The sequence below is a fragment of the Carlito syrichta genome, unplaced genomic scaffold, assembly GCF_000164805.1.
Source record: "Carlito syrichta isolate Samal-C Ts95f unplaced genomic scaffold, Tarsius_syrichta-2.0.1 Scaffold304499, whole genome shotgun sequence".
Lineage (NCBI taxonomy): Eukaryota > Metazoa > Chordata > Mammalia > Primates > Tarsiidae > Carlito > Carlito syrichta.
In genome coordinates, this window is record NW_007248595.1 from 75282 (window position 1) to 98556 (window position 23275).

The 23275-nt window shown below is 53.8% G+C and overlaps 1 protein-coding gene across 1 annotated transcript in view; it reads left to right on the forward strand.

Moving 5' to 3' along the window:
• MYO9B (myosin IXB) overlaps positions 1–23275 on the forward strand; it is a 76440-nt gene that overhangs the window by 14303 nt on the left and 38862 nt on the right. The window contains exons 2-8 of the mRNA XM_008060052.2: positions 10637–10731; positions 16571–16633; positions 17096–17195; positions 17435–17535; positions 19150–19279; positions 21044–21133; positions 22615–22731. Of these exons, the coding sequence (XP_008058243.1) occupies positions 10637–10731; positions 16571–16633; positions 17096–17195; positions 17435–17535; positions 19150–19279; positions 21044–21133; positions 22615–22731 (696 nt within the window). The remainder of the gene's footprint in view (positions 1–10636; positions 10732–16570; positions 16634–17095; positions 17196–17434; positions 17536–19149; positions 19280–21043; positions 21134–22614; positions 22732–23275) is intronic.

The window sequence follows — 23275 nt, forward strand, 5'->3', positions numbered from 1 at the left end:
AAAAAAAAAAAAAAAAGAAAGAAAGAAATACCCAAACCATGTACCTCAGGCAGACCTGGGGGCCAGACTGGGAACCCTTCACTCTGATACAAGAGACTAAACCTCCTTAACACAAACCATTTCTATATCAGGTGATAGAGAAGGCATCTGGTAGTTCCAAGAATAGAACTATTACAAACAATACTAACAGTACAATAAAAACGACATGGAAAAATATATATATATATTTTTGAGTCAGGGTCTCACTCTGTCGCCCAGGCTGGACTGCAGTGGCACGATCACAGCTCACCACAGCTTCTACCACCTGGGCTCAGAGGAATTTTCTACTTCAGCCTCCCAAGTATCTGCGACTACAGGCGCCACCATACCCAACTCATTTTTTTACTTTTTGTAGAGACAGGGTCTCACTACATTGCCTATGCTGGTCTCAAACTTCTGGCCTCGGGTGATCCTCTCACCTCAGACTCCCAAAGTGTTGGCATTACAGGTGTGACCACTACGCCAGGTAGAAATTTTTTAAAGTAAACTTTTACTAAGCAACTCTTGGATGACGGGGTATACAAAAGCAGAATTGCAGGTTTTCTAAAAATCAGTAGCACACACTGTATATTATCAGAATCCATGGGATAAATTTAAAGAAGTGGAAAGAGGACAGTGCCTGACTAAAAACACTTTATATCCATAAATATGAAAGTAAGAGGGGTCAGATGAGCCCTGGGGAAACTTGATAAATTCCTCAGATGTTTTCACCACCCAAGAGCCTGGCCCGACCCTCCCCCACTCCCCCATCAAAGCGCGGTTTGTTCTTTAGTCTTTTCTGGTGATGCCACGTGGTTCATGATAACCTAAACCCAAATTTGGTGACATAGATAAGAGCTTAGTGACTTGTTTCACACTTGGTTATAGGCTCCTGTGTGCCCAAGTTTTTGTTGTTATTTTGAGACCTCTCCCCTTAGGGTTTGCTGGGAGACTCTGGCCCTTAAGTCTCCTGGCCTCGGGACTGGCTGTGGCTGGCAGTTGAGCCTCCTGTGGACGGGGGTTCAAGAAGGGGGCAGGCTCCTGAGTTCTGCACAGTCCTGCACCTGTCTGTCCATCTGTCCAGCAGCTGGCTGTGGAGAGCCTGGGGCACCCTGAGCCTTGGGCAGCCAGCAGAACTCAGCAGAGGCCGGGTGTGGGCTGGGCCCGGCCAGCCTCCACTTCCTCATCCGCGAGTGGGGACTGGGGCAACTCCTCTGCTTCCTGTCCCACGTCCGCAGGCCACCCTCGCCTGCAGCTGCCGCCTGCACGGACTGGGGCCAGGGTGCCATTTCCCACCCTCTGCCCCACAACTGCCCCTCCCCCCCTGTCACCACCTCCTTCCCGCATCCCATGGTCCCCAGCACTCCTCCTCCCCCAGCCTCCACATCCCTCCACCCGCCTTCCACGCAGCACTGCCGAAAGCCTCAGCTGAACTTCCCATTTGCTGCCTCCCCCTTGCTGGTCCTGGCCTCTGTCCCTACTCCAGGGAGCCCCTTCTACCCAGCCCCCCTTGAACACGTGACCCCAAGGGCCCCTTTCACCCTGAATGTGTCCCAAGCCTGCTTCACAGTCGCCTTGGGTGACTTTCACAATGGAGCTGGGTCCCGGGTCCCCGGGTCCTGGTCTTCTCTTGGCCTGGCCTCAGGATGGTTTCCAAAGCAGCGGCGGCAGCACACTTCCTGGCGGAGACCAGAGTTGGTGTTCCAGCTTGGCCAGGCCGTTGGCCAGGGCCATGCCACAGTGTTCAGCCCTTCTGTGTCTCTTGGAAGGAGCTGCAGGCCAGACCTCAGCCGGCGTGGCTGTGTGCCAAGAAGATCTTTTGCAGATGCTAAATGTTGAATTTCACCTGTCCAGAGATGTTCTCCTTTTGACTCTTTATTCCCCCAAGCATTTAAAATACCTGAACTTTAGCCAGGCTTGGCAGCTCACACATGTAGTCCTAGTACTTTGTAAGACTGAGACGGGTGGATTGCATGAGCCCAGGAGTTTGAGATCATCCTAAGCAACATAATACGGCCTTGTCTCTACAAAAAAATCAAAAAGTTAGCCAGGTGTGGTGGTGCACACCTATAGTCCCAGATACTTGGGAGGCTGAGGTGGAAGGATCAGTCAAGTCCAGGAGGTCAAGTCTGCAGTAAGTTGGGATCACATCACTGCACTCCAGCCTAGAGTGAGACCCTGTCTTAAACAAACCTGAAAAGCACTGCTAGTGTGTGAGCCATGCTGAAACAAGTGTCTGGCCGTGGCAGATACCAGTAGCCGTGCCCACCCCTGCTGGGGCCTGTGCTGTTGTATGTGGCTGGCATCTCACTGTAAGGGGCATCAGCTGCCCAGCCCTCTCGGGCATCCCGAGGGATCCTCACCCACGCGACTGGAAGTGGGGCCCCAGTCTCCCGCTCAGCCCTTCCTCGAGGCCCAGCGCAGCCGCATGTTGGTGGACACCCCCCCAGCCACTCCATGCCACGCCCTCCTCCACCTCAGGGCCCAGCCTCGACCGGGGAACTGGGCCTTTGCGGCTCATGCCCTGAGTGGGGTAGGAGGCTTCACCCAGAGGGGGCATCCGAGGGAGGAACGGCAGAGTGAAGGCCCGGGATGTGGGCGGCCCACCTACCCAGGTGGGTCCAGGAGGCTCCTGGAGGTGGAGACACCTGAGGTGGGCGTGCCAGGTATTCCTGCCAGGGCCTACCAGTGCCCACCAGTGCCCAAGGAAGCCCAGCAAACAGCAGTGGATCAGTAAAATACTGTCATGTGAGTGAATGAATGAGTGAATGAAATCATGTATGTTAGGCGGGTTCGGTGGCTCAGCCTGTCATCCTGAGGTGAGTGGCTTGCCTGAGCCCGTGGGTTCGAGACCCGCCTGGGTAGGCGAGACCTCATCTCTACAATAAATAAATAAAAAAATTTAGCCGGGTGTGGTAGCGCGCATCTGTAGTTCCAGCTACTTGGAAGACTGAGGCAGAAGGATTGCTGGACCCCAGCCGGTCGAGGCTGCGGTGGCCAGGAGCGGCCACTGCACTCCAGTCTGGGCGACAGTGAGACTCCAACTCAAAAAAAAAAAGAAAAAAAAAAATCACATATGCGGCAAGCACCTCAGACACAGGAACTGAGGTTCCTGTGTGAGGTCAGGAAACCCCGTGTCCTCATCCATACCACTTGGTGACCATAATAGACAACCAAGATGAAGCCGCTAGAGCTTCCTAGGACTGTCTAGAAATTCCTCTCAGAAAGTATGGTCACAGGTCAGTCTGGGGGTGACAAAGTGATCCTGGGTTGAGCCACCTGAACCTTGCTGGGAGGATGATGCCTCATCCTTTTGGGGGGCTTCTCTCCATGGGAAGCCCAACTCGGGCTCACCTGTCCCTCTGAGTTCACTGAGTGCTGTCTGCAATCACCATCATACTAGCGCTGGAGTGTCAAGGTGCTAAGTGTGAACTTACAGAGGCTCGGGGTCTGCTGCCAGGTCCCATGTCTAGGCAAGAGGTCTTGGCCACCCCCCTGGGCAGTTGTGGCTCCGGGCGCTGAGAACAAATCTGAGAAGAGGCCTGTGAGGGGCCACCCAGGCAGAGTGTGGCGGGCAGGCGAGTGGAGAGTCTGCCACGAGTGAGGGCCGAAGGCTGCCTCCCCCACCTGCCCTTGGACTCCAGGGAGGGTGCTGACCGCTCCGTGCCTCCATTTCCCTGTCTGGGATGTGGGCAGCATGTCTGCCTCTGGAGGAGTGAGAGTCACAGAGGGCCAGTGCTCAACTGGGTGGTGACATGATGTCATGATCCCCTTTCTCCCTGAAATCCCATGCAGCCCAGCGGAGAGGAATGCTGGCCTTTCAGATAAAGATCTGTCTCCTAAAACACTTGCCCACATGAACTCCTTGTGAAATCCAGTCACAGTAAAGACCTGCTGGACCAGTTCTGCCCTCCAGGTCTGACCATCTGGAGATCCCTTGGGCTCCTGGTCCTCCCCTGTCCCCTGGGAATGTCTGGTCGCCTGGCCTGCCCTCGACAAGAATCCTGTTAGGTTGGTTTAGCCAGAATCCCCCAACCCTGATGCTTGTTCTCTGTCCACTGACCCCCACCTGCTCCTTGGCTCTAAACTCCCATCCATCCCGCCATATTCAAATTGAGCCCTGTCTGTCCCCCACCAAGGGACATCACCTTGGTCCCTACAGCCGACACAATGGAATTGTCTTCCTCATTGTGCTTTTCCTACGTGTTGCTGAATAACCCTTCTTCTTACATTCCAGCTTAAGAACCCTTTTTTGCTGTCCAGAAGAACCTCAAAGGCAAGGCCATGTGGAAGGTGCCAGACTTCCTCAGGCTCTCTGCATCTCTAGAGGGCACACGGTTGCCCCTGGGCCCCGGGCCTAGTGTACCCGCCAGAGGAAGAGGCGAGACTGCATTTCCCTTAGTTTTTGTTAGAAACCATGACGTGGGGAAGGGGAGTGAATTGTGGGGTGATTTCTTTATGGGGGCTTCTCTTCTATGGTGTGTACTTTTAGTGAGGCTACGTTTTTGTTTTTGACGTATTCAGTGTGTGCAGCATTATAGGATGGCTCAGTGGAGCAAATTAACACACACGTAACTGTGCACACTCATGTGTCTTGTGGGGACATCTAAGATCTACTCAGCAATTTTCAGAATACAAAACAGTGTTATTAACTACAGTCACCTAGCGAGATCTCTTGAACTCACTCCTCCTGTTTCAATGAAACTTTGTGTCCTTTGACCAGTGTCAGTCCCCACCCCACCCCAGTAACCACCTCCTCTCTGCTTCTGTGAGTTCAACTTCACGTGCAGATTCTACATATGAGTGAGGTCATGCAGTGTTTGTCTTTGTGTGCTTGGCTTATTTCACTTGCCATAGTATCCTCCAGGTTCGTCTGTGTTGTTACAAATGACAGGATCTCCTTTTTTTTTGAGTCAGAGTCTCACTCTGTCGCCTGGGCTGGACTGCAGTGGCACACTCACAGCCGCTGCAGCCTCGACGTGCTGGACTCAGGCGATCCTCCTGCCTCAGCCTTCCCAGAAACTGGAACCACAGGCACACATCACCATGCCTGGCTCATGTTTTGATTTTTATTATAAGTTGCCAGGCTGGTCTCAAACCCCTGGACTCAGGCAATGCTGTCACCTCAGTCTCCCAAAGTGCTGGGATGACAGACATGAGCCACCACGCCCAGCCTGGATCTCCTTTTTTAAAGGCTGAGTAGGCCAGGCGCAGTGGCTCACATCTGGAAATCTAGCACTTGGGAGGCTGAAGTGGGAGCATCGCCTGAGGCCAGGAGTTTAAGACCAGCCTGGACAACATAGCAAGACTTTGTCTCTGCAACAAAAATCGAAACAAATCAGCTGGACATGGTGGTGGTGCTGCAATCCCAGCTACTCGGGAGGCTGAGGCAGGAGGATCACTTGAGCCCAGGAGTTCAAGGCTGCAGTGAGCTGAACTCTAGCCTGGGCCACAAGCAAGGCCCTGTCTCTAAAGGGGGAAAAAAGTGCAGATACTATTCTATGCACACATAAGCCGCAGTTCCTCTCCCCACTCATCTGCTGATGGCCACTTGGGCTGGCCCTGTGCCTTGGCAGCCAGGCCTGGTGCTGTGGTGAGCATGGGTGCAGACGTCTCTTCGACATACTGACCTCATCTTTGGCCATTCACCCAGAAGTGGACTTGCTGGATCTAGGGAGGTTGTATTGGAAACATGTTTTTTAGATTTGGAAGGGAAAACTATGTTTTTGTGGAAGAAGAGGCCTTTCTTGCATTGGCGTTTTCCCAGCACCATGGGTTTTCTGTCCGGGGGGGGACAATGGCATCCTCACCTGGCCTTCCTGGACCCTGGGCCAGATTATATCGCGTCGCTGCCGACACCCGGGTCCCACTTCCCACCCCCCAGCACCTGGAACCCATGTGGTCTGCCGGGCACACCAGCGCCCTTGTGCTCTAAGACTGCACCAGCCCCCACCAGCCTGGCCACACTGCGACACAATAGCACCCCTGGCTGCGAGTGGCAGGCCAGTGCTTCCTCCTCGGATATATAATAGCACTAACCGGATATTTTTAGATGGGCTTTGAAAAGTCACAGTGTGCTCAGGCCGCATACCAGACGCATGAGGTCATCTGTCGGGGCCTCCGTGCTTAGGTAATTGGCTCACGCAGAACCCGAAGGCCGGCCTTGGGCCTGCAGGGAGGAGGGCACCCCGTGTTCCAGAGGCATCTCTAGGGCACAGGCCTGTCTGTGGAGCAAAAGTCGCTGCAGACTTGACTCAAGTTTAAGGGTGAGCCTTTGGGGTGTGGATATGCCTTGGATGCCTTGTGGTGGGCTGCAGACCAGGGCGCTGCAGGACCTGACTCAGACAGACCTGTTTCTCACTGCAGGCGCCCCAGTGCCATCCCCAACTGGGAGCCCCACCCAGGGACTGGGTATCCCTTCGCCCCTGCCGGTGGGGGCTGGCGGGGGGATCTTCACAGGAGGCTATTTTAGGTTTGCTCCCGAGTCTCCCTGAGCTGAGGCTCCTCGAGATTGAGAGCCAGGCCACTGGGCCGCTTGGGCAGGGCCCGACCTTGTACTGTGGCAGGCACAGGGCAGGGAGGAGTGCTGGGCCTGGGCACTAGGCTGCAGGACGTTTCCCTTATGAGCTTCAGACAGGAGCTGTGGAGTCTGGAGAGTTCCACAGGGCCAAGGAGATGGTGCCTCAGGAGCCCATGAGTTTTTCTTCAGACAGAAAACACAGTTCTGTGGCTACACTTTGGGCAACTGGAGATTAAACCTCGGAGGGGCTGGGCACTGGGGCTCACGCCTATCATCCCAGCATTTTGGGAGGCTGGGGCAGGAGGATCACCTGAGCCCAGGAGTTCAAGACCAGCCTGGACAACATAGTGAGACCCTGTCTCTCTCTCAAATAAAAAAAAATCTGGAAGACTGCAGGGAACCCACAGTGTTGCTAAGGGGGAGCCCTCAGGGAGGGGCAAAGGCCCAGCGAGCCCTGATGGCCCTGCCCTGCAGCCCCAGTTTCCTTTCATCTGTGTGTGTCCGTGCTCTCTAGCCATGGGTACTGGGCCATCTCTGGGGACATATTTTTGCTGGTGCTGCTGGCATCTGCTGGGTAGAGGCCAGGGCCACTTCTCAGCACCCTGCAGTGCACAGGACACCCTCACAACACAGAGCAGCCCAGCCCCAAAACTCCATAGACACTCAAGAGACTAGTTAGCACACACAGCGCACAGCTTGGTGGACACCAGCTAGCCAAAGGTCAGTCCCTAGTGGCTCCCCCTGGCCAAAAAGCCTCCAGGTTTAACCAGACTCTTCAGAGACTCTTTAAGAACTGAGCAGGTCCGGACTGGGCACGGTGGCTTGTGCCTGTGATCTTAGTACTTTGAGAGGCCGAGGCCAGGATCACTGAAGGCCAGGAGGTCAAAACCAGCCTGGGCAGCATAGCAGGATACTGTCTCTACAAAAAGGTTTTTAGAAAAGCCAAAACAGGTCAACAAGGCCATGTGGAGACGCCCCGCGCCCCTCAATGCACCCCGCCGCTGCCTGGATCTTCCTTCCCTGTAGGAGGCCAAGTCACTTCCTGGGGCCCTGGGCCCCACAGTCTCCAGCCCTTTCTCATTGGTTCGTCCCAAGACACAATCAGCCAACGTCCTGAGAAGCGTGACCCGCACGTGGGCCCGGCCGCGGCTGCCATCCCAGCTTTGAGCTCCGCCTCACTGCTGATGGAGCCTTCTCCCGAGGAAGCTTGTGGGCGTCCAGTCAGGTGCTTTCTATGGGACTTCCCCTTCAGGCGGCCCCGCAAGCCTCTGATCCGCCATCAACCTGTGTCCCTTTTTTTTCAAGTCAAAGTCTCATTCCATGACCCAGGCTGGAGTGCAATGGCATGATCGTGGCTCACCTCAGCCTCAACCTTCTAGGCTCAGGCAATCCTTACACCTCGGCCTCCTGAGTAGCTAGGACTACAGGGGCCACCACGCCCAGGTCATTTTTTGTATTTTGTAGAGATGAGGTCTTGTGTGTTGCCTAAAGCGATCTTGGACTCCTGGGCATAAGCAGTGACCTCGCCTCAACCTCCCAGTGACCCATATCTTAATCTGTTTGGGGACACGTTGTAAGAAGCATATAGCAGGTGGCTCTGTCGCTATATGGACATCATACAGTGACTCACCACACCCAGGCGGTCTTGCCTGCTGCACGCCTTGGCCACGTAGGCTAGCCTGCTACCCTCGACTACACACCTGAACAATGTGTTCCTGTACTGAACGCTGTAGGCCCATGTGACACGTGGCAAGTGTTTGTGTGTCTCCACATGGGAGAGGCACAGGAAGAATATGGCAGTAGAACTTCACAAGACCCCGCACACCTGTGGCCTGTTGTTGACTGACACACTGCCATGCAGCACGTGGTCACACTGCAGCGCTTACCTGATAGGCTAACAGGAGTGTGCATCTTGGCATGTGGAGGCTGGGAGTCCAGGGTCAAGGTGCGGGCAGGTTGGTGTCTGCTGGGGCCTCTTCCTGGTGCGTGCACAGTCACGTGCCCTCGTGTGGTGGGGCCGAGGGAGCTCTCTGGGCCCCTTACCTGAGGGCATGGATCCTATTCACAGGGGCGACCCCCTCACAACTCGTCGCCTCCCAAAGGCCCCGCCTCCTGGTCCTGTAACCTCAGGTGAAGGTTCAGTGTGTGGAGTTGCGGGGGTGACATTCCAGTGTGGAGTGAGGCCTTCGGGAAAATCTCACCTCTCCTTGGGGCCCAGGTGTCTCCAGTGTCTGGCTTCCCTGTGCACTCGGCCCCCTGTCCCCACCCACCTCCACATTGGGACCTCGGCAGTGACCTTGCCCCTCCCCCCTCCCTCCCTCTCTCCCCATACAGCTTGGCCTTCTCAAACAGGAGCATGGCTGCTGCCGGACTTCCTTTCTGCCATGACTTGGGGCGTGTCCTCCCTGCATCCCTGTCCGCCATGCCACTCTCCCCAGCCCCAGGACCATGAGGGCTTGGACAGCAGGACTCCAGGCCCAGGACCACACTGCCGCCCTCCCCTCGTCTGCTGGGCTGCACCCTGCCAGCCTCGCCTGGGCCACTCTGTCCCCAAAACAGCCACCCCCGCCCCCATACCCTCTCCCTCCTGTCTGCTTTCCATTCTCCATCCCACTCTAGGTACCCGCGAGGCGTCATCTTAACCCCTGTGGGTGGTGGGTCCTTCCTGGGAAAGGAGTGTCTAGGAACCTAGGCAGGGAGGAGGTCCCCTGTGAATCTGGGTGGTGGCTGCATGGGAGGTCCCAGAGGGGACCCCATGTTCCATGTACTGCACACATTTCTTGGTTCGTGTGGAAAAATGGTCCCTTATAAAATGGGGTGACACTGTATTTGTCCTTTTGTGACTGGCTTATTTCTCTTAGCATGGCATCCTTGGATTTATCTATATGACTGCTTGTGTTAGTGCTTGTTTCCTTTTTAAGGCCACAGTGTGGATGAACCTTGAACACGCAATGCTGAGTGAGGAAAGCCAGACATGGAAGGCCACACTGTGTGTGATTCCATTGCTAGAAATGTCCAGAACAGGCACTTCCACGGAGACAGGAAGCAGATTCATGGACATTGGGCTGGTGAAGGGGATGGGGACAGGGCTTCTTTTGGGGGATGAGAATGTTCTGGAACTGGATAGAGGTGGTGATTGTGCAACTTTGTATATGTGCTAAATGTGTAGTGACTGGTACGTCATGTTAGTTTCTTAAAGATAACTTTGTGGGCCGGGCTCGGTGGCTCAGCCTGTCATCCCAGCACTTTGGGAGGCTGAGGCAAGTGGAGCCCTGAGGTTCCACAGGTTCGAGACCAGCCCTGGCAACTTGGCGAGACCTCGTCTCTACAATAAATCAAAAATTAGCCGGGCGTGGTAGCGCGCGCCTGTAGTTCCGGCTACTTGGAAGGCTGAGGCGGAAGGATTACCGGAGCCCAGCCAGTCAGGCTGCGAGGGCCGGGAGCGGCCACTGCACTCCAGTCTAGATGACTGAGTGAGACTCCAACTCAAAATTAAATGAATAAAACAAATAAAGATGACTTTGTGAACCCGCTGTGGGGTTACCCCCCAAGGCAGGCCTGGCCTGACCTGTACCCTTTCCCCTGCCTGGTGCCACGCAGAGCCTGGTGCTGCGTTGGCCCGGCGGCCGCAGACTACTGGAAAAGGCAGGTAATCAGTGTTTCCGCCTTTGCAGAACAGACGCTCCCTGGGGTGGCCAGTGACCAGGCCTGGTGTGTGTCCACAGAACTTCACCCACGGACACTAGAGTGTGGATAGCATTTTCACATGTTGAGATGTTTTCTGTGTTTGATTTTTTTTAAACCATTTACTAATGTAAACACCATCCTTGGCTCACAGGTTGACTTGGCCCACGGGTCATGGTTTGCTGTGTCAGCTGAACAGTGATAATTGAAAAAGAACTCAGGCAACGGGCATTTTTAATGCCAAAGATTTCAAACTTGAGCACCACGCACCACCCCAGCCCAGAGACCCAGAGTGAATGTTGGAGCAGGCCCCAGCTGCATGCCTGTGTTTCCCGGGTCTTCCCTGGGCTTGAGTCCACCAAGCCCAGGGCACTATCCTCACCATCTGAAAACCTGCTTTTGTTTTCCTCACAGGCTTTTGGGAATGCTAAGACGGCCCACAACAACAACTCCAGCCGGTTTGGGAAGTTTATCCAAGTCAACTACCTGGAGAGCGGCATCGTGAGAGGGTGAGGGCACCCGGTTACCATGGGGGGTGACTCCATGCCATTGCTTCTTGACACATGGGTGGGAGTGTGACGCAGAAACTGGCCATACAGACGTTTGTCACACAGGAGGGCAAGTGTGACTTTACGTCTTTGGAGAGAAGGTATGCTCAGTGGGTTGGCAGGGGGAAGGGGCGCCACTAGAGTAAGTCCTAAAGAGCTGGAGTTACCAGTGTGATGGGGTTTGCCAGGAACAGTCAAGGACAGTCGAGCCCACTTCCTGGTCTTCATGAGGTTTCTAATTTGGTAGGCCTGGAGGTGTCACAGGCAGAGTGGGTGTGGACTCTGGTGTTTGCCAAACATATGCCCCTGTACCTTGAAAGAGTTGTGATATGGAGTAGTAAAAAGTGAGAAGATTGTTCAAGGAAATACTGAAGGGTAAGGTAGATGGATGGATTCATGAGTGTATGGGTGGATTTATGAGTGGATGGATGGATGGATTCATGGGTAGGTAAATGGATTTATGAGAGGATGGAGGGATGGGTGGATGAGTTGATGGATGGATGGATGGGTGGATAGTTGGATGGATTCATGGGTAGGTGAGTGGATTCATGAATGAATGGATGGATGGGTGGGTGGGTAGGTAGGTGGATGGATGGATGAATGTATGCGTGCATGGATTCATGGGTAGGTGAGTGGATGGGCAGATGGATTTGTGGGTGAATGGTAGGTGGGTGAATTTATGAGTGGATGATTGGATGGATTCGTGGGTGGGTGGATGAATAAATGGATGGATAGATTCAATTCATGGAGAGATGGGTCTATGGGTGGGCGAATGGATGGATGGGTTTGTGGGTGGATGCGTGTGTGTGTGGGTAGATGGATGAATAGATGGATTCAGGGATGTGTGGATGTGTGGGTAGATGGATGGACAAATGGGTGGCTGGATGGATAGATGGATTTATGGGTAAATAGGTAAGTGGGCGGGTTGATGGCTAGGTGGCTGGGTGTGTAGATGGTATCTGGCAGGATCTGAGGCCTGACTTCTGACAGGAATCCTCCTCCAGCTGCAGAGTCTTGTGTGAAGGGTGTGGGGTTTCTATGGGTCCCAGGCTATAGATTCCTCTGCCTTTCTGAGCCTGACTGGTGGTCACTCAACCAGCAGCTCATATTCAGGACTGAGCAGATGTACTCTCCCGAGTCCTACGTCTTCGTGGCAGGGGGCCCCATGTGTGTCAGGGCCTGCCCCAGCCCCTCACCCTCAGCCCCCACAAGGCCATCAGAGGCTCCCCAGCCCTGCCAGCCATATAGTATGCCCAGTTCATCACAAGCCCCGGAGCAGCCGCCCACCCACCTGCCCCCAGGCCTCTCCCTTTTCTCCATGAAGACCTCACCTCTTTTTCTAACCCATTTTTAAATATTAAAATACACATCACATAAAATCTATCCTCAGCGCCGTCTCTAAGTGTTCGATGCAGCAGCAGTAGGCACATGCACACTTCTGTGCAGCTGTCGCCACCGTCAGCTCCAGAGTTTTCTCATCCTCCTAAACTCTGTCCCCCGAAACACTCCCTCTCCATTTCCTCCCCAGCGCTCACTCTCTTACTTTCTGTCTCTGTGAATGTGATGACTTTAGGAACCTCGTATAAGTGGAATCACACAGCACTTGTCCTTTTGTGTCTGGCTCATTTCACTCAGCACTGTATCCGCAATGCACATCCACAATGTAGCAGGTAACGAGGGCTTCCTTCCCTTTTATGGCTGAACACCATTTTGTTGTACGGTGGGGGGACCACATTTCTTTCTCCATACCTGGTAAGCTTTCATGATGGACACCTGGGTTGTTCTCACCTTTTGACTGTTATGAATAGTGCTGCTGTGAACACAGTGTGCACATATCTCTTCAAGACCGTGCTTTAATTTGGGGGGCTGTATGCGCAGAAGTGGAATTATTGGATCTCATGGTAGTCCTGTGTTTAATTTTCTTTTTCTTTTAAATTTTGAAGATGTGGGGTACAATTCAGGATTAGGTGTATAAGTGATCATCATACAGGTGAAGTTTGAGCCTCCGTTTGGTCCCCACTTTGCTTAGTTTGAGATCAGGTACCCTTATCATCCCCCACCACTGGCAGTTTCTGGCTACTGCCAGTCCCTTTCTTTAGTATTACAGTAAATATTCAGGGTCCACTTATAAGTGAGAACTGTGTTTAATTTTTGAGGACTCACCATACTGTTTCCCACAGTGGCCATGCCTTCTTGCATTCTCACTAGCTGTGCGCAAGAGTCTCACCTCTCATCTTTGGGACTTTTTCTCCCATGGGCCCATATTTTGCATGATCGCTCGCATCTGCAACATGGCAGCAATTTTGACCAGCAGGAAGTGCCTAGGGAATCTTGCTTAGTGGATGGCAGAGAAATGTACGGTTTCTGCAAATCCTGGGACTCCCTGGGAGAGAATCTGAGAGACCACCTCATGTTTTCCCAGATGTCCAGCTGGCTCTGTAGGCCTTGGGCCAGTGCCCCAGGCTTGGCCTTCCTTTGGGCACCGCTGACCTCCTCCACATGGTCTCTGGGTTTCCTGGGTCTGCTGTAACAGCATGACAGACTCAGTGGCTCAAATAATAAGAATTTATCCTCTCCCAGTCCTCGCAGCCAGAAGTCTGGAATCAAGGTGTCAGCAGGCTTCTTCCTTCTGGAGGCTCTAGGAGAGGAGCCTCCCTGCCTCCTCCAACCTCTGGGGGGCTCCAGGTGTCCCTTGGCTTGTGGCCCCACCACCCCAGCCTCTGCCCCTGTCTCCATGTGGCCTGTGTATTTGTGCCTCTTCCCCTTCTCTTCTCACAAAGACACTTGTCACTGGGTTTGGGATCCACCCAGATCATTGAGAATGATCATGAGATTCTTTTTTTTTTTTTGAGTTGGAGTCTCACCCTGTCACCCAGACTGCAGTGCAGTGGCCGCTCCCGGCCACCGCAGCCTCAACCTGCTGGGCTCCAGCGATCCTTCCGCCTCAGCCTTCCAAGTAGCTGGAACTATAGGCGCGCGCTACCACGCCCGGCTAATTTTTGATTTATTGTAGAGATGAGATCTCACCAAGTTGCCCAGGCGGGTCTCGAACCCGTGGGCTTAGGCAATCCACTCACCTCAGCCTCCCAAAGGCACGGGATTACAGCCTGAGCCACTGAGCCCAGCTGATTGTGAGATTCTTAATTGTATCTACAAAGACTCTTTTTCCAAGTAAGGTAACATTCTATCTCCAGAAGACATATCTTCCAGGGCTTCTATTTGACCCTGACAGCGGAAGGGCTAGCCTGGCCTTGGCTGAGCTGTTGGCCTGCTCCACCTGCCACAGGCTCTGTCAGGTTCGGGACCAGCAGCCCTTTGCCGCAGATCTCTGCAAAATCATGTCTGGATTCAGGAAAGGAAGTCCTGCCTTAACCACCACTGTGACCAGCCTCACCCTGGGAGGGAGGCACACTTTCCAGCTCGAGACCACCTTGGCCATCCATGAGGAGCCAGTGGGTACTGGTTCTAGTCTGCGTTCGGGTAGGGGACCCATCTGAAGGCCATTTCCCACCAAGACCAAGGGTCAGGGTGGTCTGAGCCTACCCCCCAGTTCCCTGATACGTGAGGCCTCAGCTTTCTGTGTGTTGAAGGCCTCAGTGCTGGGGAGCCCTGGTCCCTACACGACATTTATTAGGGTCCCAGGCTGTGAAAATAATAAGAAAAGGGAAGAGGCCGTTGTCGGTCACATGAGAGCTCGGTGCTGGACACCCAGTGCTGGCCAGTCATCCTGCTGGCTTGGGGTTGCATCCTCCCCCGGACACAGACACAGCACGGAGAATCGTCACAGACTGGGATTCAAATGTGAGTCTGATCCTAGAACCAGGAAAAGGAACTGGGGAAAGGTTCCTAACCGGAGGAACTGAAGGAAACCTTTCTTCTCCTATGTTTGAAAGAAAAGAAGACCATGCCAGGCCGTTGGAAACCACCCATGGGTGTTGCATATCCACATGCAAGGCCGCAGACAAAGGAACGCTGTCCTGGAGAGAGAAAAGATGGTGTCTGGCAGGCCCTGGACCGGGCCCCAGGCTGTCCCTGGCTCTGCTACCCCTGGGTACCAACCTTGTCTCCTGTGTGACGGAATGGGCTCAGATGTGGGTGGTCTACAGGCCCCACCCAGCTCACATGCCTGGTGGTGACAGAGCCCACAAGAGACCACCCAGCTCCAGCCAGCATTGGGCATCCCCTGGCTGCCTTGTTCCATGGGGTCCTGGGCAGCACACAGTCTCTCCGCCCCTCGCTCCTCAGGCGTAGCTGGGGCTGCTTGCCCACCCCAGCAGGCAGGAGGATTCCCTGAGAAGTGCTTCAAAGGATGTGCAGGGCGAAGCAGGGCCTTGGGAAACATCCACCACTGCTCCTGTGCGTGTGAGATACAGTGTAGCTGCAGTGACGCCCTGATCCCTGCTCCAAGATCCTCAGACTCAAGGTCCCACCTGAATCCACATGCCTCCCCAGGGGGCTTTGAGAACTGAATGTGGAAGGAACACCGTAACGGTTCCACACAAAGAAAGTGACCAGGAAATACTGGCACACCCAACTGTGTGGATATAACCAGTGTCAGCATGCATCCGAAAGCCCTGCTCTTCCAAAGACACTGGGAAGAAAATGAAAGGCAAGGCCAAAATCGGAGACGATAACTGCTCATCATGGAGCCTGCAGGGACATGGGTCTAGACTACGCAGAGAGCATCTGCAGCTCAATAACAGGACCAAGAACCCAATAAGAAAACAGGCAGGCTGGGTGCGGCGACTCACGCCTGTCATCCCAGCACTTTGGGAGACTGAGACGAGAGGATTGCCTGAGCCCAAGCTTTGAGACCAACACGGGCAACTTGATGAGACTTCATCTGTACAGTAAATGAAAAAATTAGCCGGGTATGATGATGCATACCTGTAGTTCCAGCTACTTGAAAGGCTGAGGCGGAAGGGTCGCCTGAGCCCAGCAAGTCGAGGCCGCGATGGCTGTGCGTGTGCCACTGCGCTCCAGCCTGGGTGACGGAGTGAGACCCCAACTCAGAAAACCAAAGAAAGCAGGCAGACTACTTCAACAGACATCTCATCGAAAGGGAGATGGTGAGCAACATTGTTAGTCACCAGTGAAACGCGAATAAAAGCCACAGAGACGACCTGCCCTTTCCCCCCTACTCGGATGATAGAGACAAAAATACAGATAACAGGTGTTGGTGAGAGTGTGGAGAAATTGGAATCCTCATTCACTGCTGGCGGGAATATAAAATAGTGCGGCTGCCTTGGAAAACTATTTGGCAGTTTCTTAAAAAGTCGAACATAGAGTCACCGTTTGACCCAGCAATTCCACTTCTAGGTATTGGTTAGCTCAGGAGAAATGGGTTTATTGATGCCTGTTGGGGAAAGGCGCATTTGAATAACTTCTCAACGTTTGTTTAAACGCACATCTACTCAAAGACTTGCACTCAAATGTCCACAGCAGAATCGTTCAAGATAGCTAAAAATGGGAGACACCCACAGGTTCAGCAACCACCCAGGGCTGTCTCCCAGGATCCACGTGAGCTTCTGTGTCTGTCTGTCGGCCCGATCCTGGTCTGGGGAGCAAAAGCAGCCAGCCCAGATTCCTTACCTTTATAGATAATAGTCAGAGGACGAGGAGACATTTAGGATATTCTGTCTACACAATGTGTACTCACATTGTGCCAAAGGAAGTTCACGTGTAGCTGCCTGCACTGAGGTGCCCAATACTATGCAAAAACATGATTCTTCAAGAAAACAATATGGACCCAATACTGAGATATAATGTACTCTCCTTTCCCTTTTTCTTGTAACGACAGAGCTGTTGTCGAAAAATACCTGCTTGAGAAGTCTCGCCTGGTCTCTCAGGAAAAGGACGAGAGGTAGGAGGGGGTTTGCCCGGTAAACCCTAAAGCAGCTCCCTGTGTGTTCCTGTGGTGGGGGAGCTCTCGGGGAGGCCAGAGGCCCTCAGAACTGGGGCCTGCCCATCAGCCTTCTTCCCGGGCCTGTTCCTGTGGCCTCAAGATCTGTGCCCATCTCTCCTAAACCACCTTTTGTGCCTTCTGGAGGTTTTATCCTCAGCAGGTGCTCAGATGTCTGCTCAGAATGTGACTGGGTTAGACGCATTTCTAAGTGACATTAGGACACCCAGCCCCACAGAAATGTACTCAAGAAGTTTGTTTTTTTTTTAAAGATGTACTAAGAATTGGCTTATTGTTTTACATTTGTATTTGCGGTGCTTTTCGTCCTTGGTGTGGTCTCCAAAGCAATAATCGTAGTGGTTTGAAAAGTAGCTATTGCTTGGCCTCCAAAAATGACCTTTTTTCTCCTATTTGGGCCCGCAGAAACTACCATGTGTTTTATTATTTGTTACTCGGTGTCAGCGAGGAGGAGCGCCAGGAATTTCAACTCAGGCAGCCTGAAGATTATTTCTACCTCAACCAGGTAAACAGCCCTGAGCCTGGCCACAAACACCCCCTCTGTTCCTGCCACCCACTGTTTACCCGCAGCCGGGAAGTCAGGGGCCGGCCTGCCTGGGCCCCCCAGGCCCGCGCCTTGAGGCAACACAAAGGAGCCCATTCATTCCCAGGCCAGGGCCCTGTCCTCCAGGCCCAGCCAGAGGGCTTCAGCACGCCACCCGGGCAGCCCAGAGCTGCCGGAACGCTGGCGTCCTTGTCTTTCAGCATAACTTGAAGATTGAAGATGGAGAAGACCTGAAGCACGACTTCGAAAGGCTCAAGCAGGCCATGGAGATGGTGGGCTTCCTCCCTGCCACCAAGAAGCAGTAAGTGGCAGCCTGGGCCGTTCCGCCACGCCTGCAGGGGGCATCTGGGCTCTTGCCAGTCGCTCTGAGATCCCGCCACGCCCGGTAGGAAATGAACAGGCGTCCAGAGCAGAGCTGCCCAGGGAGGGCAGCCCAGCATCAGGGAGTGTATGACGGGGTCCCACTGTCGGTCATTAGGAGCTGCCCGGGTGAAGGTGCTTGCCACTGCTACCTGTGCCCTTCAGAGTGGTTTGAGCCAGTACATTTCATGTGACACTTATTGTAATCCCAGCACTTTGGGAGGCAGAGGTGAGAGACTTGCCTGAGTCCAAGGGCTCCAGACCAGCTTGGACAGCTTGGCAAGACCTTATCTCTACAATAAATCAAAAAATTAGCTGGGCATGGTGGCACATGCCTGTAGTTCCAGTTGCTTGAAAGGCTGAGGCAGAAGAATCCACTGAGCCCAGCAGGTGAAGGCTGTGGTGACCATGAGTGTACCACTGCACTCCAGCCTGGACGACAGAGTGAGACTCCTACTCAAAAAAAAAATTAAAAAAAATAAATAGCCAGGCTGGGTGGCTCAGCCTGTAATCCCGTGCCTTTGGGAGGCTGAGGTGAGTGGATTGCCTGAGCCCACGGGTTCGAGACCCACCTGGGCAGCGAGACCTCATCTCTACAATAAATCAAAAAATCAGCCGGGCGCAGTAGTGCATGCCTGTAATTCCGGCTACTCGGAAGGCTGAGGTGGAAGGATCTCCAGAGCCCAGCAGGTCGAGGCTGCGGTGGCCGGGAGCGGCCACTGCATTCCAGTCTGGGCGACAGAGTGAGACTCCAACTCAAAAAAAAATGCAGCCGGGCTCGGTGACTCAGCCTATAATCCCGCGCCTTTGGGAGGCTGAGATGAGTGGATTGCCTGAGCCCGCAGGTTCGAGACCCACCTGGGAAACTTTAGAGAACTCATCTCTACAATAAATCAAAATGAGCCGGGCATGGTAGCGTGCACCTGTAATTCCAGGTACTTGGAAGGCTGAGGTGGAAGGATCGCCGGAGCCCAGCAGGTCGAGGCTGCAGTGGCCGCTCCCGGCCACTGCACTCTATTCTGGGTGACAGAGTGAGACTCCAACTCAAAACAGACAAACAAACAAACAAAAAATGTGTTTAAGCCAGGCACAGTGGCTCACTTTTGTAATCTCAGCACTGTGGGAGGCGAAAGCAGGAGGATCGCTTAAAGTCAGGAGTTATAGACCAGCCTGAGCAACAGAGCAAGACCCTGTCTCTCCAAAAAAAAATTTTTTTTTAATTATCCGGATGTGGTGGCTCCTGTAGTCCCAGCTACTCTGGAGGCTAAGACGAGGATTGCCTGAGCCCAGGAGGTTGAGGCTGCAGTGAGCTGTGATTGTACCACTGCACTCCAGTCTGGGCCACAGAGTAAGACCCTGTCTCTGAAGAAACAGAATAGCTGTCTACAGAGTCACGTTTCCGAGAGGGAGCCCACCGCCAAGGCTTAGACAGTTCTCAGGCTTCATGCGCTCTGACTGGAAGTTGCTGGCTTTGTGAAGTGAGTCCAGCCAGCTCCGGTAAGTGCTGCCTCAGGATTGTGGAACCGCCCAGTCGTCAGCTCCTTCTCTCTCCCAGGATTTTCTCTGTGCTCTCCGCTATCCTGTACCTGGGCAACGTCACCTATAAGAAAAGAGCCACGGGCCGAGAGGAGGGCCTGGAGGTTGGGCCCTCCGAGGTGCTGGACACCCTGTCCCAGCTTCTGAAGGTACAGCCTGCTGCCCCGGTTAGGTCCAACTCTGGGCCTCTGGACCCCAGGGGTTCACTTGGGGCACGAGCTCCCAGCATTTCCTGCATTGGGGTGTCTGTAACCAGGACCTTGCTTCCTCCACTGTTGCCTCTGTGATGTCCCTTCCTCATTTCCGATGAGCTTCCTAGGCAGTGACACCTCCCACTTCAGCCCTCAAGCGCAATGCATTTAAAATTACAGTTTGTAGCCGGGTGCAGTGGCTCACACCTGTCATCCCAGCACTTTGGGAGGCCAAGACGAGAGGATTGCCTGAGCCCGGGGGTTTGAGACCCACCTGGGCAACAAGGCAAGACCTCATTTCTACAATAAGTCAAAAAATTAGCCAGGCATGGTGGCATGCGCCTGTGGTTTCAGTTACTTGGAAGACTGAGACAGAAGGATCACCTGAGCCTAGCAGGTCGAGGCTGTGGTGACCGTGAGCATGCCACTGCACTCCAGCCTGGGCAACAGTGAGACTCTGACTCAAAAAATATTTAAAAAATTATGGTTTGTGTAACACCAGCACTTTGGGAGGCCACTTGAGGATTGCTTAAGGATCAGCCTGAGCAATATAGTGAGACCCCTGGGCCCTTTCCAGAAAACATTTACCAACCCCTGGCTGTGATCATGATCCCCAGGCCTATGTCCCTAATTCTCAACTTAGGCATCTACCTCTAGCCTTTGCCTGAGCCTGGGTGTTTTCTCATGTGGCCTCCTTTGCACATCACACAACATTTACCACCTTAGCCATGTGTAAGTGAATGTGTGTACAATTCACCAGCAACAAGCACATTCACATTGTCATGGAACCATCACTGCTGTCATCTACAGAACTTTTCTACCAAAAAATAAAAAAATTAGCCAGGTGTTGTGGCACGTATCTATAGTCCTAGCTACTTGGGAAACTGAGACAGGAAAATGACTTGAGCCCAGGAGGTTGAGACTTCAGTGAGCCACAATGGTACCACTGTACTCTAGCCTGAATGGCAAAGCAGGATCCCATTTCTCTTTCTTTTTTTAAAGCAAAACAAGAAACCTCTAGTTTAATCAGCAGGGTCATTTTCTCATTGACCTGCCGTCTCCTCCTTCACTGTTTCTGAGCCAGTCGATTCGCCCCCAGTGGGCAGTGTTTGGAGACCTTTCTGGTTGTCAGACCAGGGGTACTCCTGGCATTTCATCAGTGGAGGCTGGGGATGGTACTCAGCACCCTCAGTGCACAAGACATCCCGCTGTCAGAGAGTGACCCAGCCCCAAGTTCATCCGAGGCCAGGCTGAGACGCCCTGCCATGATCTTCCCCTTTTCTATGGACTTGTTCCATCTGCAGCCTTTCTTAGAGAAGGCTCTCAGGAGCCTTAGTTTTTCTCAAGTTCCTGGGGGTGCAGGAAACTCCCCTAACCCCCACTCTTGTTACTGGCATGCAGAGACCGCCAGTTCAGAGGGGCTCAGCGGTCTGGTCTCTGGGTGAGGTCTGAGCCCAAGTTTGACCTCTGCGCACTGGGTGGGAGTCACCCTCTGATCTCAACAGCTTGCGTGCAGGCCGCCAGGCACCGCCCATGCCCTAACACCAGCCTATGCTGGGTAAAGATTCTGCGGCCTGCCTAGCCCAGGGCGTGCCACAGTCAGCAGTCTCCGGGCCCTTTCCCTGACCTAGCCACTGGGGGTCCACACCATCGCCTCAGGCTCAGGACCGCCCGACATGCTCTCTGTCTCCCTTCCTCTTTCCCTCCCCAACCTTGGAACAGGTGAAGCGAGAAATTCTGGTGGAAGTTCTGACCAAGAGAAAAACAGTGACTGTCAACGACAAGCTGATTCTCCCCTACAGCCTCAGCGAGGTGAGCACTGCCGGGCACTCGCTGGTACCAGTCCCCAGGACACCAGCGGAGAGTCCTTTGGAAAGGGCAGTGTGGGGGCTCCTCCTGTCCCTGGCAGTGCCTCTGAGTCTCACGTGAGCTCAGACATGCACAGCTTACAAGACAGACTGTGGCCATCAGGCCAGAACTTGAGTCTCGTGTTCCTCCCTGGGTTTCTAGACATTTCTAGCAGAGGTTGGTCAGATCTGGTCCTCTGCCTGGTTTTGACAATAAAGTTTTATTGGCACACAGCCACACCTATTCACTTACATACCGTCTACACAGCAGAGTTGAGCCATTGACACAGAGAGCCAAAAACGGACTCCTGGGCCCTTTCCAGAAAACATTTGCCAACCCCTGGCCATGAACATGACCCACAGGCCTGTGCCCCTAACGCTCAGCTAAGGCACCTCCCTCTGGCCTTTGCCTGAGCCTGGGTGTTTTCTTGTGTGGTCTCCTTTGCCTTCTTACATCACAGCCTGCAGCTTGGACAGCAGCAGGAAAGTCCCTGATTTTTAGCTGATGATGGCCCCTCACCTGACAGGAAGCTGCCTGGGTGTTTCAGATAGGCACCGGGATGTTCCAAGCCCACACAGGGCCAAGCCATGTAATGTTACCGGGAAGTCATTGCAGGCTGCCTGAGACCCCAGCAGCGCAGAAGCCCCCAGAGCACTGCGCTGAGCCAGGCACCCAGCAGGGCTGCCTTCTTTGTGGCTCCATTTCCATGGCATCCAAGAAAGAGCCAGAGGGACCCTGCACATCATGCCTGCAGCTAAGCACATCTCTTGTTGCAGCTGAGAACTGAGTATGCAGAGGGAACTTGTATATAGATTAGACCTTTAAAAAAAGTTCTTATAGGCCAGGTGCTGTGGCTTATGCCTATAATCCCAGCACTTCATGAGGGGATTGCTTGAGGCTAGAAGTTCAAGACGAACCTTGGCAACATAGCAAGACCCCGTCTCTACAAAAAACTATGAAAAATTAGCCAGGCATAGTGGCACACACCTGTAGTTCCAGCTACGCAGGAGGCTGAGGTAGAAGGATCACCTGAGCCCAGTAGGAAGAGGCTGCCATGAGCTGTGATCATGATTGAGACGCCGACTCAAAAAGAAAAAAAACCTCTCATGAATACGAGATGGTCACGTGGTGCCCCCGAGGAACAAGGGGCCTGGGTGCTGACCTGGCTTGCCTTGCTGGTTCTACCACGAGGTGCACCTGTTCCTGTCCTGGAACCCCAGTCCTCATTCAGCCATCACCTAGGCTCCTCTGAGGAGTGAGCTGGTGTGTGGACTGTCTGAGCAGGTGCATGGGTCCCTGGGTCCGCGCTCGCCTTAGCACACAGGTGTGTCAGCACGTACGAGGTGAAGCGATGTACTGGCTGCCTCCACTCCCTAGTGTGCGTGGATGAGGGGCAGCCTGGCGCACAGGTGCCTGCCTGAGGTGAGCCACCCCTGTGTCCACAGGCCATAACTGCCCGGGACTCCATGGCCAAGTCACTGTACAGCGCCCTGTTTGACTGGATTGTGCTGCGGATCAACCATGCCCTCCTCAACAAGAAGGACATGGAAGAGGCCGTCTCGGTGAGTGTTGCTAGCCATTCTACCAAGCCAGGTCAGGGAGGCTGTGTCCAGTGAGTCGTCCTTGATGGATGACCCAGGATGTCAGGAGCCAAGGCACCTGCTGTGGAGAGCTGGTTCCTCCCACGGGCAGGCCCAGGAAGCCAGGCAGGCAAGGGAGTCCAAGGGGCCCAGCACAGGATGAAGTTTGGGGCCCCTTTCTCAAATAGGCATGGTGGCACCTGTTGCCTCAGCTACCGAGAAGGCTGAGGGGGAGGAGCACTTGAGCTTAGAAGTTCAAGTCCAGACTAGGCAGCATAGTAAGACCCCGTCTATAAAAATAAATAAATGTTTTTTAAACAATGACTAGCTAGGTGTGGTGGTGCCTATAGTCCCAGCTCCTCAGGAGGCTGAGGCGGGAGGATCGCTTGAACCCAGGAGGTCAGGGCTGCAGTGAACTACTATCATGCCACAGCACTCCAGTCTGGGCAACAGAGTGACCCTGACTCAGAAAAAGCAACAGTCACAGTTTCTATGCTGACAACAGCAAAGCATTCAGCCGGACACG